A 12,910-nucleotide genomic window follows, 5' to 3' on the forward strand; every position below is an offset into this window, starting at 1 on the left:
ACAACCCACCTGCCCTCATTTCAGTGACGCACATGTCAACAATGAAGTTATGTAACATTTAAGACTCTAAATATTAAACGGATAACCCTTGAGGGCAGAGTAGTATGTGGTAAACCATCAAAAAAACTACTTTTAAAGAACTGTTTGTCAGAAACTGTATACTCTATTTGAGTTCTGAGACGTTTGCAGATTCAGCTGGTTCTAGTATCAAAGTAGAACTGGAATGCTTAATAACTAGAGGTCTTTAAAAGGCCCAAGTGTGAAAATGCACTGGTATGGAAGAAGGAAATCATTAAGCTATTTTGAAGCTTCTTAAGAAGTCATCATTATTTTAATTACTTACTGAGAACTTATAAAAAACTATCTGGACACATTCAGTATCGGCTTAGTCTAATTTTCAAACAGCTAGCATGAGACTATTGTATGAGAAAGTCTCACTAGTCTACCCTCATCCGTTAGTTATGAACGCCCCGGACACTAACCTGTTCGAAGGGGCTCTTTGTCTTAATGCCCTTCCCACCACAGAAGACCCAGTTATCTCGGAAACCAAGGCTGGTGATGGAAGTGCTCCCCAGTTCAGCAATGAGCCTCCGTGCCTCATCCGTGAGTCTGCAAGAGAAGACGAAGCAATAGACACGGGGTAATGTGTTTTCTAAATACTTACCAAGAGAGTTACTGAATATGATGATGAAAACATTTCAAATTACATCAAAGAATATTTTTAAAAAATGGATTCAGAAAAAAAAAATTCTTCAACAACATTCCTACTTGAGTTTTTTAGTGATGAAAGACAAAGTCAAGAAGTTAATTAGAGAGCATCTGTTAAACATCTGCATTGCCTGGCGATTGGTCTTCCCTTAGATATTCCTAAGTACATTCATCAGAAGGAGAGCGTGGCCCTGCTAATGGATGCGTACCCAGGTTATATCCAGGTCTTAAGCAACCAGTGTTTCATTGACTCTCCATTAAAATGGCCGTAAGGACCCACATGAGAGCCAAACATTTGCCCAGAAGGCAGTGACCCAAGTCAGCCTCTAGAGAAATTCTCCAATGACAGACACCATTAGAAACATCCACGTGGATCAGTTAAATGGCGAGTGATTCCCTCTCCTGTCTGTCAGAGAGCAGAAAGGAAGCAGATGAACACTAGCTGCAGAGCCAGAAAAAGAAAACTAGGGGCCAGGTACCCTAGTTATTTGACATGAAGTCCTATGGTATGCAAACAAACAAAATCACCACCATCACCAAACCCAACTTCTATGAATGATTTAAATATATCTGCCCTGCTAACACCAAGGCAAAGTGAAAACAGGACGACTGGAGAGGAAGGGGTTGACTCACTCAGGAGCAGACCTCAGCTCTCTGCCTTGATGGGGAAAAAAAACCAAAACCCGGAAGTCTTAAACTGACTTCAAGTGAGGTAGTCTGCATTTAAGGAAGAGCTTTATAAAATATGAAACACAATGGATCACTCAGCTTTCACAAATGATACAAAGAATCACATCCACAGGATGGGGGTGGGGGGGGGAGAAATCCATTTTAAACATAGCTTGGGTAGGTTTGTTACCCTGGAGCAAGTTCACTAGAATCAGTGCAAAAATGAGCAAAAACCCCTGGAATATGCAGTCTCTCCGACTCGCTTCTGAATGACACAGTGTGGACAGATGAACTGAAAAGGACTGTAATGTCTATGTTCAAAAGAAGTCCATGAAAATAAATAACAATAAATAATTAAATCAATGTTTAAAGGGGCTGGCAAAACATAGCAGTGGTTAAGAGTTTGTGTAGCTCTTGGAAAGAACTCAATGTCAGTTCCCGGCTCCCACAACGGGTGGCTCACAACCACCTGTAACCTCAGCTCTAGGGGATTCTCTGAGGGTACCTGCATGCACGCACACGCGAGCACACACGCACGCACGCACACACACACAAGCATACATGCACACATTACTTTAAAAACTAAAAATAAAAAATAAAATAAAAGCCCATGCCATCTGAGCCTCTGGGAAGCCCTACAGGCTAGTTATGTGCTCTATTTTCTGGCTACTTTTTAAGACTTCTTTGCCTCTGTCAACACAATCCGATGAGCGGTCACACTGGAAGAATAAAATATGTTGCAATGTGGATGGCAGGCTGCAGGCTCACAGCGAGCCAACATGGCTGCCTCCTCAGAGAGCCTCAGGGCTCCATTCGTATTTATTCCTCAGAAAAAGTACAGTTTGCAATCTTGATAAAACAATTAATGTTAAATTCACAAACAACAGTAATATCTGTTCCCCTGAGAGTTGATTATCCAAATGCAAGTATGTTCCCCTATTTAAAAATATAAAAAGTAAAAATATTTCCCATCAAAGAGTTTATATGAGCATATGCACACACACACATACATACACACACATATGACAACCATCTTTCTGCCCTTTGAATTTTAGCACTGACCATTATGACCCATATGGATAAACTAAGCCACCTTAGCCAGAGAGCTAGAATCAACTAGACTTCATTAACTCCTGCATTTTGCATGGGAACATTACAATGTTCTTTTGCACAAAGCAATTACCATAAAAGACCTGAGTCCCCTTAGAAAAAGGCCTGCCAGCAAGGCTGACACTGTTAGCATCAGACACCTGAGTCTAAGGCGAGCACCTGCCCTTTCCAGAACTGTGCCTGTGGTGCACAGATGACATCGTTTAGACTGAACATTTGTTGTGTAGGTGTCTGCCACTTGAGGATAGGTAACATAGAGAGTGGTCATGTGAGCAGCTTCCAATAGAAATGCTGGGCACAGAGTAATAAACTCCCTGGGTGACAGCATTTATATAGGCTATCTTCATGTATGCCTGGATCATTTGAGCATGTCTAGTGCAACCCTGCTGGGAGAGCAACTCTTGTGGTGTGGCGAAATGGCCGAATGGGTAAAGTACTTGCTCTGACAGCACAGGACCTCAGTTTAAATCCACAGCACCCTCATGAAAGGGCATGCATGCACGGCTGCATGTCCCTGTGATCCCAGCATTGGGATGGCAGACAGACTGAACCCAAGAGCGCATCAGGCAGCCAATCTAGCTCAACTAGGAAGCTTTCAGCTCAGTAGGAAACCCCGTCTCAAGGCAGTAAGTCAGAAAGCAATACAAAAAGACACACAAAGTCCTGCTCTAACTTCCATGTGAAGGCAAGTACCTCTGTGCATATACCACACAAATGCAGGCACACACACACACACACACACACACACACAGATTTTTAAAATTAAACATAAAAGGACTTTGGAAACCTGGCCCTGATTCCCTCCAGCCTTCCCCCTGGATTCATGCCCTTGCTGGTACTGCTGTCTCCATGCTCCTGAAAGAAATCACGGCCATGAAGACCAAACCCCAACACCTGTGTCTAGGTCCAACTATAAAAATCCCTTCCCAGTGACTTGTACTGCTTTCTGATATTCCTATGTAGCGTTTGTGGGCTGTTTCAGTGTTCCTTTTTGTTCTATTCTATTTTAAGCAAAGGGTAATTTTGCATTTCAGAAGGAAGTTTAAATGAATGCAAAACAGCCCGAGTGAAAACAACGTAATATATACAGGTGTCAAAATGTAAAGCCCAGAATAATAAACACAGCATCAAATGTGGAGATACAAGATTCTTGTTCTGAATGAGGAATTGAGAGCCTGTTGTGTGTTAGTACTTACTAATGGCACTACTAGCTGAGTTCTTCTAAAGTGATGTGGAGAAAGCTAAGGAGATGCTTGGTTGCTAAGAGTGCATGAGGACCTTGTTTTAAGTCTCAACATCTCCTCCATGGAAAGCCAGTGAGGCCACATACATCTGTATCCCTGGTGCTAGGGAAAGCAGAGGCTGTAGGACGATGCTGGAGCTTGCTGACTGATAGGCCAGTGGAGAAATGATGAGTTCCAGGTGCATTGAGAGACCTGCCTTCAGGGAATAAGCAGAGAGCAAGAGCAAGAAGAGGATACCTGATGTCCTCAGGAGCAGGTACACCTATACAACCTGTGTGACACACACATAGACACACCTTTAAAAATGTATTTTCGGGGTCAGCAGGATCCCTCAAGAAGATAAAAGCTCTTGACACCAACATGAAGATCTGAGTTTGGTCCCCAGAACAGTCATGGTGGAAGCCAAAAAAACCAACTCTGGCAAACTGTCCTCTGACCTCCATATGCACACCAGAAAATGTGTATGCTTCTTCACACATCCAGCATAAATAAGTAGAATACATTTTTTAAAGGATTATACTGAATCAACTATTTTAGAGAAGACTTCATTTAAGAAAAATAGAAAACTTTACAATTCTGCAGCAGGAGAGAAGCAAACAAAGCAAGGAGACCATGTTTTCCTAAAGACATCCTAACATTGCATAGGGTCTACTTGAAATGGAAACTGGTGTAACAGGGCCCTAGATCTGAACAGACCCCAAGACCTTAGCACAGCTGACTCCATGATGGAAGTACCATCCAAGTTGCAAAACTTAGCACATAGACAGCGCTACGTACAAAAATAAAATGGATATCTAATTTATCAAAGCCCATACTTCTGGGAAAACCTCTAAATAAATTAACCCTGCCTTTTGGTTTCTGTAGTTCCCCTTCTAGATTGATTGTTATTGTTAACTGAAGTATGTTAACCTAGAACACATTTTTTGTGAGTGTGCTTAAAAACTCACCCTGAGTAAGGCTCAGAGCTACACTGGGATCCTGAATACCCAATGTGGTTGCAGGCCAGCTAATAAAGACATTCTATTGGCTTAAACCCATGTCCAAACAATCTTCTCTGCTGAATACCCCACAACAGAGAGAGGATAGACTAGAGACGAGAGTCTCCATCAGGCCCCATCTGCACTGGGAGAGGAGGTATATCCTGCAGGCCTACAACAGCCAGCCAAGCCATGCCTCCAAAGCATGAAAGGAAAAGGGAGAGCTGATTTTCTAGGATCAATTCTGATTAGCAGGGAAGAATAAACTAGAAACTATAAATAACAGGAATTATGGAAGAAAACAGTCACATTCCTGTAGAATCTGAAGACTAAAAAATAGAAACCAGAAATGAAAGACGGCTCCCCAGAAATTCTTCTGAGAATGTAGTTCTTTAAAAGCAAGCAAATGTGGGCTTTGGAGATGGCTCAGTTGGGTGACACCTGACAACAAGCTCAGCGACCTGAGATTGATCTCTGGGTACCATGGCAGTGGAGAACAGCTCCTAAAAGCTGTCCTCTGACCTCTACACATGTGACATATACCACCCCCCCCACACACACACAAATAAATAAAATAAATAAATGTAAAAACAAGCAGGCAAACAAGCAAAACTAATAATTTTCACTATATAACAATCCAGGGAGGGGGTTGGTTTCTAAATTACTGCTGTCATAGCAAGGTACTTAATTGAAAACAGGAAACTTTTGAAGCATAAGGCAAACCACATTACTAAGAACAAAGCTTTTAGCAGTATTATAGGAAACCTTCCATGTCAGAATGAAACAGATCTCAAAACCACTAAAGAATTTCTGCTATAAAGACAAAAGGAGTAGCAAAGTGTAATGAAGCAACCCTGATTTACAAAAAGAGTACCTGGATACTGTCTGACCAAGGCAATCTGCCCAAGAGGCAAGCAGTGTTTGAGCAACAGAAAAAGGAAATAGGAACTCAAAGAAGCCCAGGTATGTAATTTAAAGTCAATTTAAGCCTCTCAATCTACATAGATCACAAACACAATTTGTTACATTGTTATAATTATTATTATCATTGTTATAACCAATTGTTACAAACCCCTGATACATTCTAAGAAAGTGTCAATTGTTTTAGAAATGAAAAATGGAGATACTAAGGTGTTGTAAGTTTAGTACTGTAGGGGTTTCTTTTTATAAATAATGTATTTTGTTAAAAGAAATAACTTATTACTCTTTATTGCTGCTGCTGCTGGTGGTGGTGGTAGTGGTGGTAGGGTGTGTGTGTTTGTGTGTGTGTTCCTAAATAAACACAACATGGCCTGCATTGCTCAGGAATTGCTGCAGAAGGTAAGGCAGAAAGATTATAAGAGCCACAGGAAAAAGAAGTTTGCCGACAAATTTTTTTCTTGTTCTTCAAAACACAGTAATGCCAGTAGCTGCAGGCATAAAGTCTCACCTAACAAGCCTAAACATGACCTGAACTAAGATGCCGATAGGCATGCTATGTCAGGAAGGGGGCACTCACGAGGCCTCAACCATCGCCAACAACTACAGGCAACTACAAAATGCAGAAAAAGCCTTCCCTAGGGAAGGGCACACCAATGATCTAGTTTTTGCTTTGTTTTTAAGGCTAACAGGGCCAAGGAGATGAAGACTCAGTAGTAACATGTTGCTGGGGCAAGCAAAGGGACATGAGTTTGATTCTTGTGTGTGTGTGTGTGTGTGTGTGTGTGTGTGTGTGTGTGTGTGTGTGTGTTTTCTCTTTTTAATTGGATATTTCATTTATTTACATTTCAGATGTTATCCCCTTTCCCCATCCACCCCCAGAAACCCTCTCTCCCATTTTCTGCTTTTATACCATTTTAATTACATGCAAGTGTTAAGGTCAGTTCTAGGTGGAGGGTCTAGCAATACAATAGATACAAATAGTCAAGGAACAAGCAAGACAATAAACACAAATAGTCAACAAGCAAGGCAATTAACAAAGTCCCGTGATCACTCCCATGATCACTGTTTCTAAAAGCATACTTAAAATATTCACCTATGGCTCTGGTTCCAATAGAACACATTCCAGTTCCTAACAAAAATCTAGACTGGGAGACCACAACAGCGCCTGTAAGAATAACAATGAAGGGAAACAAGCTAGGGGGAGCAACTGGAAGGGCACAGGCGTGAGTCAAGCCAAGTTAAATGACATCTCTGAAACTTAAGCTACGTGGCAGCAGATCAGGGTACCATAATTAGTTTCCTCTATGAATTTCAAGTTAGCATCTGATAGCCCCAGAAAATAGCTGCTGTGAGTAAAATAACTAAAGAGCAGTGGGATAGCGCGCTTACTGAGGGACACTGGCAGCTGTCTGCAAAGCCATCCCTGCAATAGATTAACAGAAGAATTCCGTGAGGAACCAGGTCTCTAGTTTGGTGGCACACTGCCCTTGGTAAACATTTTTATCAAGGGCTTAAATTTAGGCACATGAATGACTTTGGAGCAAGTACAAAGCCTGGATCGTGGAACCCTCCTAGGACACACGTCAGACTCAAGACCAAGCAGGCCCAATCAGTACAATCAAATCTAACAGGAATAAATGAATATAAAGTTCCTCATTTACATTAAACAAAATCAAGTTCTGAATGGAGGGAAAAATCTGACATCAAAGGAAAAGATCTGACGACTTAACAATCTAACTTGACCAAAAATTCATGAGCCAAAAATGTGATTTGATTGCTTAGAGAAAACTAATATAATTCCAGTCTGCATGAATATTCAAAGAAATGTAATCTCTGAAACATGGCAAGTTAGCGTCTCCATTATAGCCAGTTCTGGCCAGACCACATCTGGAACACTGTGCTTAATTTGAGACACTCATTTTAAGAGAGACAATAATGAACTAAAGGATGCCCAAGAAACACAGCCAGGAAAGGAAATGAATGAGAAACACAATATGATAAGAGGTTATAAAAGAGCTATGTGTACTGAGCCTGGAAAACTAAAAGGAAAACGTCAATTAGCTTCTTCAAATACTTCAGTACTGGGTCACAAGGGAATACTTTGACTGTCTTGCTGTTCCATTTATCCAAAATAAGGAGTGCGGAACAGAATTTAGAGTCCACCCTGAGAAGACAGCATCTCCTTACTGTCTCCACAGCTTCCTAGAGAAGGGAGTGCTGGCCTCCAGCAGGTGGAGAGCCAAAGGACCAGGGCTGAGATTTAAGAGACTTGCTCAGGCTGGCTGGCTGCTTCAGCAGGACTTCAGGACACTCACAATGCAGCCTTCTCAAGATGACATCATTATCTCATTAGAGTTCTGATTCTCATTAGGGTCAGTAAGAAAAACATTAAAAAAAGAAAGATCGTGTGTGTCTAGACAAAAAAAAAAAAAAGAGCCTTTATATTAAAAAAAAATGACACCACATACATAATACCCTAGACTCTAGCCAAACCACCACACAAGTCACTCTTTCTAATGAAGAAAGCTTAATTCGACTCTGTATACTATTTAGTTTACTATGTAAAACCAGCTGAATCTGCCAGTTACATTAAGCCTTGCTTTATAGATTTAACATTAATCATCGGTTGAACCAGTTAAAAATGCACAATGTCGGTGTCGCTCATAGAATGCTTTAAAAGAAGATATCAGAGAGGAATAAAGCACATTCACTTTTACAAAACAGTGATAAGGCAGCTGAAAAGGTGTGTTTGAGAAAAACAGAAAGAAAGAGGTTAACGGAAGAGGCTTAGGAACGAACCTGCGCCATCTTAAAACCTGACATAACACAGGCGCTGTAAAGCTCTGGAAATTACAAATGGGTTTTGAAAATACAGGAAGAGAGTAAAATCACTGCAAGACAGAATTTACTACTTATCTCCTAATTTGGAGATGGAAAAGTACTTCTTGAGTTTAAGAGTCAGAGAAACTAAGAGGAAAAACCTACAGGCTCCACTAGGTACAAGCCACTCTACTCTGTTAAAAGTCAAAGCACCTTAAGTTGACAAAACTAAAAGCAATCTGTCTACAAAAACTGTATTTTTAATAAAATTAGTACCTTAATATATAAAGGATTTTTACTAATCAATATAGGCCAACTTGAATGGTCATAGGATATTTTATAAAAGAAAATGCGAAAAATACCCAAAAAGAAACTGCCTAGGGAGCATACACATAAGTTTAATCTCACAAATAATGAAACAAGCTATTAAACACACACACACCATCTAGAACTCGAAACTCTAAAAAAAAATGTACATTCTTTAACTCAATCTCACTTAAAATTTTTATTTTAAGGAAAGACTGGTTATTGAGCGTTTAAGATTATAAAATCATAACATACATTTAAAAACAATGAGTATGAATAACTAAAAAGGAATGCTTAATATAAAAAAAATACACTAAAATGAAGAAAATGTACACTAAGTCATCGGACATGGAAAGAAACTACAATGTTTTCACAAGCTATCCCTGCACGATGGGATGATGGAGCTTTTTTCCTCTTTGTGCTTTTCTACACTTTCCAAATTTCCCCAGATACACAATACAAGAAAACAAGTCACAAAATCATTATCGTCTGCTAAACTTGATGAGAAACATATAATATCCTGGGCTGGAGAGATGATGGCTCAGCGGGAAAGACTGCTAACTCTCTTTGCAAGGGACCCCAATTAGATTCACAACACCCATGCATGTCAGGTGACTCACGGTTACCTGTAGCTCCAGCTTCAGAGCTCTCCACAGGCACCCGCACTCACTGTGTGCGTGCATTCACACACGCACGCACGCATGAACGCACACACTTGCACACAGAGACAAGCACTCCTCACATCTGCACCCTTGACCATTAGTTCCACTTTCAGAAATTAACCCTAAGGTTATAAACAAAGGTCCAAAAAAGAAGAAACAAAAAAAAGTACAAAAGAAAGTTATAATGTTATGCATTAGAAAAAAACCTTGGCAGTTCAGGGGGAACTTTAACAAATGTAAGCTCATAGGACTAACTGCTCTGAGCCATAAAAATGCTACGGAAGGATGTTAGTCCAAAAAACAAGAGGAGAATGTTAGAGAAAAGCGTTTAATACTGCTACAACATAAAAGAACGTATAAAATACTCAGGCGCAATGTGATTCAAGATCCATCCTAACATGAATAAAGACAGGAAGAAAAGTTAAAAGCTGACAGTGTTTATCTACAATTACCTTATCTACTTAATAAGACTTTGGTTTTCAATGAAAATGTAGTGCTTTTTAAAGTATAAATCAGAGTTCCAAAAGCTGTGTTGGGCTTTGATTTTTACGTACTTGGTTGCCCCGTCATCGTACGTTGCCATTAACACGACTGTCCCGTCTTGTATGGTCTTCAAAAACTCAATGAACGGTGCCACATCTGAAGAGAAAGGATGGAGAACGGTCAGGGATTCCTTGTAAATAATGGAATTTCTATCATAATCATCTCTAAGAATTAATGTTATATGAAGTATCCATAAAATGACTAATTGTTTCTAATGAAAAGTGATGTCAGATAAAGATACATGAATCGTAGGAAAAGCTTAAAAACTCAAGTTTCTCAAGTTTACCTAGGGAAGGAAAAACAAAAAGAATCCACTAAACAAAACTATCAAATTTATTTCTTAAGGTGGTCTCTCTGATGCATGATTTATTTCCCAGCTCTGAATCATCTTGTGTTTTTCTTACTCATATCATCAGAGCCATTAAAAATCCATGGCAAATGTGTATTCATGGCATCATTTGTATAGTGAGGACCTCAGAGGCCTCTAAGAAGTGTGCAACTGGGTCTACAGTCCATAGGAAGCCTGATTCTGAGGTCCATGTGAGGTTTTGGAGAGCTGAGGGGGTCATGGCCTTCAATGTGAATATGTGTGCTTCTCTAGGAAAAGTAAGCCCCGCTTGCTCAGAGACATCTGTAAAAATTTTCTGTAATATGTAAAAAGGCATATTTTAAGAGTTTCTAGGTCTATCATTTTGTAACAAGCTGGGGGAAGGAATGTAGACAGTAACTAAAAGCCACACTAATTATGGCTAACATCGGTCCTCTTATGTATCAAGGCCACAGGAACTTCACAGTAATCCAGCTCAGTGAGGGCAAACTGGTGTTGCCAGACAGACTGGTCAGGTACTAAAGCATTTTCTCTCGTGAGCTCCTTGCAGTGTTAGCTTTCCTTATAGACCACAGGTTTAAGCCTACTCCGAAGCTGTATTACTTCAGGTCTTCTCTTCTTTTTTTTATTTTTTCCAACGGCAATGATTCCATGCATTTCTCTCTAATTGATTGCGTTTTACAATAGGAGCATTTTTAATGTGGAACCATAAACGCCAACAAATCATATCCATTGAAATGAAAAGATGACACTAAACTGCTATTATTTCTGAACCAGGAAGGGATTTTGGCAGAAAATCAGCTTCAGGGATGGGCAGGGAGAGCAATACCAGAGCTCTGTTTACATGCCTGATTTCAACAGCTTCACGGAAGAGTTTCTGTGTTATAAATTATACTAAGAGCAATTATGCTCTCAGAATTTAAAACTGATGGGAACGGTGTAATTTAATATAGCTCTGACAGCTACAAAACATTCTCTAAAGCTTAAATACATAACAAGCAGCATCTTATTAAGGGCCCAAGAAATATCAGACACATCAGCCTGTCTTGAAACTGTACATAAATAGCTGGCGGCCTGAGAGCTGCCAGCTTATAGAGCATATGTCAATAGGCCAGGGGACCAAAAGGTAAGCTGGGGCTCGGCCTGCCTTCCTTAAAGATGAAGAAACCCTGTGGGCTTGAAAGATAGCTCAGAGGTTAGGAGTGCTTGCTGTTCTTCCAGAAAACTTGAATTTGGTCCTCAGCTCCCACATCTGGTAGCTCACAATACCCATAACTCAAGCTCTAAGAGGCTGATGCCTCTGGCCTTCTCAGGCACCTGCATCCTAATGTGTATATACCTAACTGCAGACACACACCTACACATACCTACAATAAAAATAATGTATTTTTTAAAGAAATCCTTCCATTTGGTAGCAATCTTTGAGGGGGGGTGGGGAGGAAGGGTCAGTGCTTGTTCTGCATGATGATGACCTTGTCCTGTCCCTAGGACTTCCAAACACAGAAGAGATAAACATCGGTGGCTTGCTCTGAGTCTTGTACATTGCAAAGAGAAGTCTACACCCCCTGTCAAATATTTGCTACTGTAAGAGCAGAGTCCAAAGACAGAAATAGGATGAATTAATGTGATTATTGGCTTTCTAGAACCTGATTTTACCTTGTCTACTGACTTTTGACTAATTTTTGAGATTCAAAAACCGCACACAAGCCAATTCAGTCAAAAATTGTGAACTGGGGGGCTGGAGAGATGGCTCAGCTGCTCTTCTGGAGACCCTGAGTTCAATTCCCAGCAAACACATGGTGGCTCACAACCATCTGTAATGGAATCTGATGTCCTCTTCTGGTGTGTCTGAAGAAAGCTACAGTGTACTCATATACATAAAATAAAAAGTAATTTTAAAAAAAAAAAGCCCTGTGAACTGGTTATACTGGTCTTCCAATGTTTCTAATTTCAGGCAAAAATCTAAACAAACTCAGAGCTTTGAGTCAGGTGTCCTGTCCAACAAGGGGAACTGATGTCCTCCAAATCTCACTGGAATCTCAATCATACACAACTTTCCTGCAATAATCAAACCACATGCAACATATTGCTTAAATCTGACCGGACATGGAGTGAGGTCGGAGGGAGGGAATGTGAACAGTGGCATAGTTGATGGGTTCAGTGTCACACGTACCTCCTCCCCACATGTCAAAATACTTGGTGTCTATCGCTTCCCCTGTTTTCCCTGAAAGAGACAGAACACATATTAAATCACCCAACTGAAATATCAGTGTAGGAAAAAAAAATGGTCTTACCCAACGAGTGGCATGAACTCACTAACAGAAGGAACTGCTCGTAGAATTTACAGTCTGAATCACACACATAGATGTGCATCTGTGGCTTTAGAGCAGTTCTATGCTACACTCCAGTTTCATGTGGGGCCATCATTCTGTGAGAATTACCACCAGTACATAAACTCTACAGCAAAGAAATTATCCACCTAAAACAACCATCTATATTAAAGTTATTTTAAAACAAAATTTACACCTCATTTTACCTATAAGATCACTTAAATGGATGAAGAGACAGTAACATGTTTACTTAGTACAGAGTCCTATAATTACCATTATGAATAAAACAAAC

General features: G+C 40.2%; 1 protein-coding gene across 2 annotated transcripts in view; it reads right to left on the reverse strand.

Annotated features, from left to right (window-relative positions):
- Positions 1-12,910, reverse strand: part of Fam3c (family with sequence similarity 3 member C) — a 55,497-nt gene that overhangs the window by 2,049 nt on the left and 40,538 nt on the right. For both annotated transcript variants that reach the window (XM_028762649.1, XM_028762648.1), the window contains exons 7-9: positions 12,462-12,512; positions 9,972-10,056; positions 483-609 (exon numbers count right to left, since the gene is read on the reverse strand). In XM_028762649.1, the coding sequence (XP_028618482.1) occupies positions 483-609; positions 9,972-10,056; positions 12,462-12,512 (263 nt within the window). The remainder of the gene's footprint in view (positions 1-482; positions 610-9,971; positions 10,057-12,461; positions 12,513-12,910) is intronic.

This window comes from Grammomys surdaster, unplaced genomic scaffold, assembly GCF_004785775.1.
Source record: "Grammomys surdaster isolate TR1022 unplaced genomic scaffold, NIH_TR_1.0 134, whole genome shotgun sequence".
NCBI classification, from domain to species: Eukaryota; Metazoa; Chordata; class Mammalia; order Rodentia; family Muridae; genus Grammomys; species Grammomys surdaster.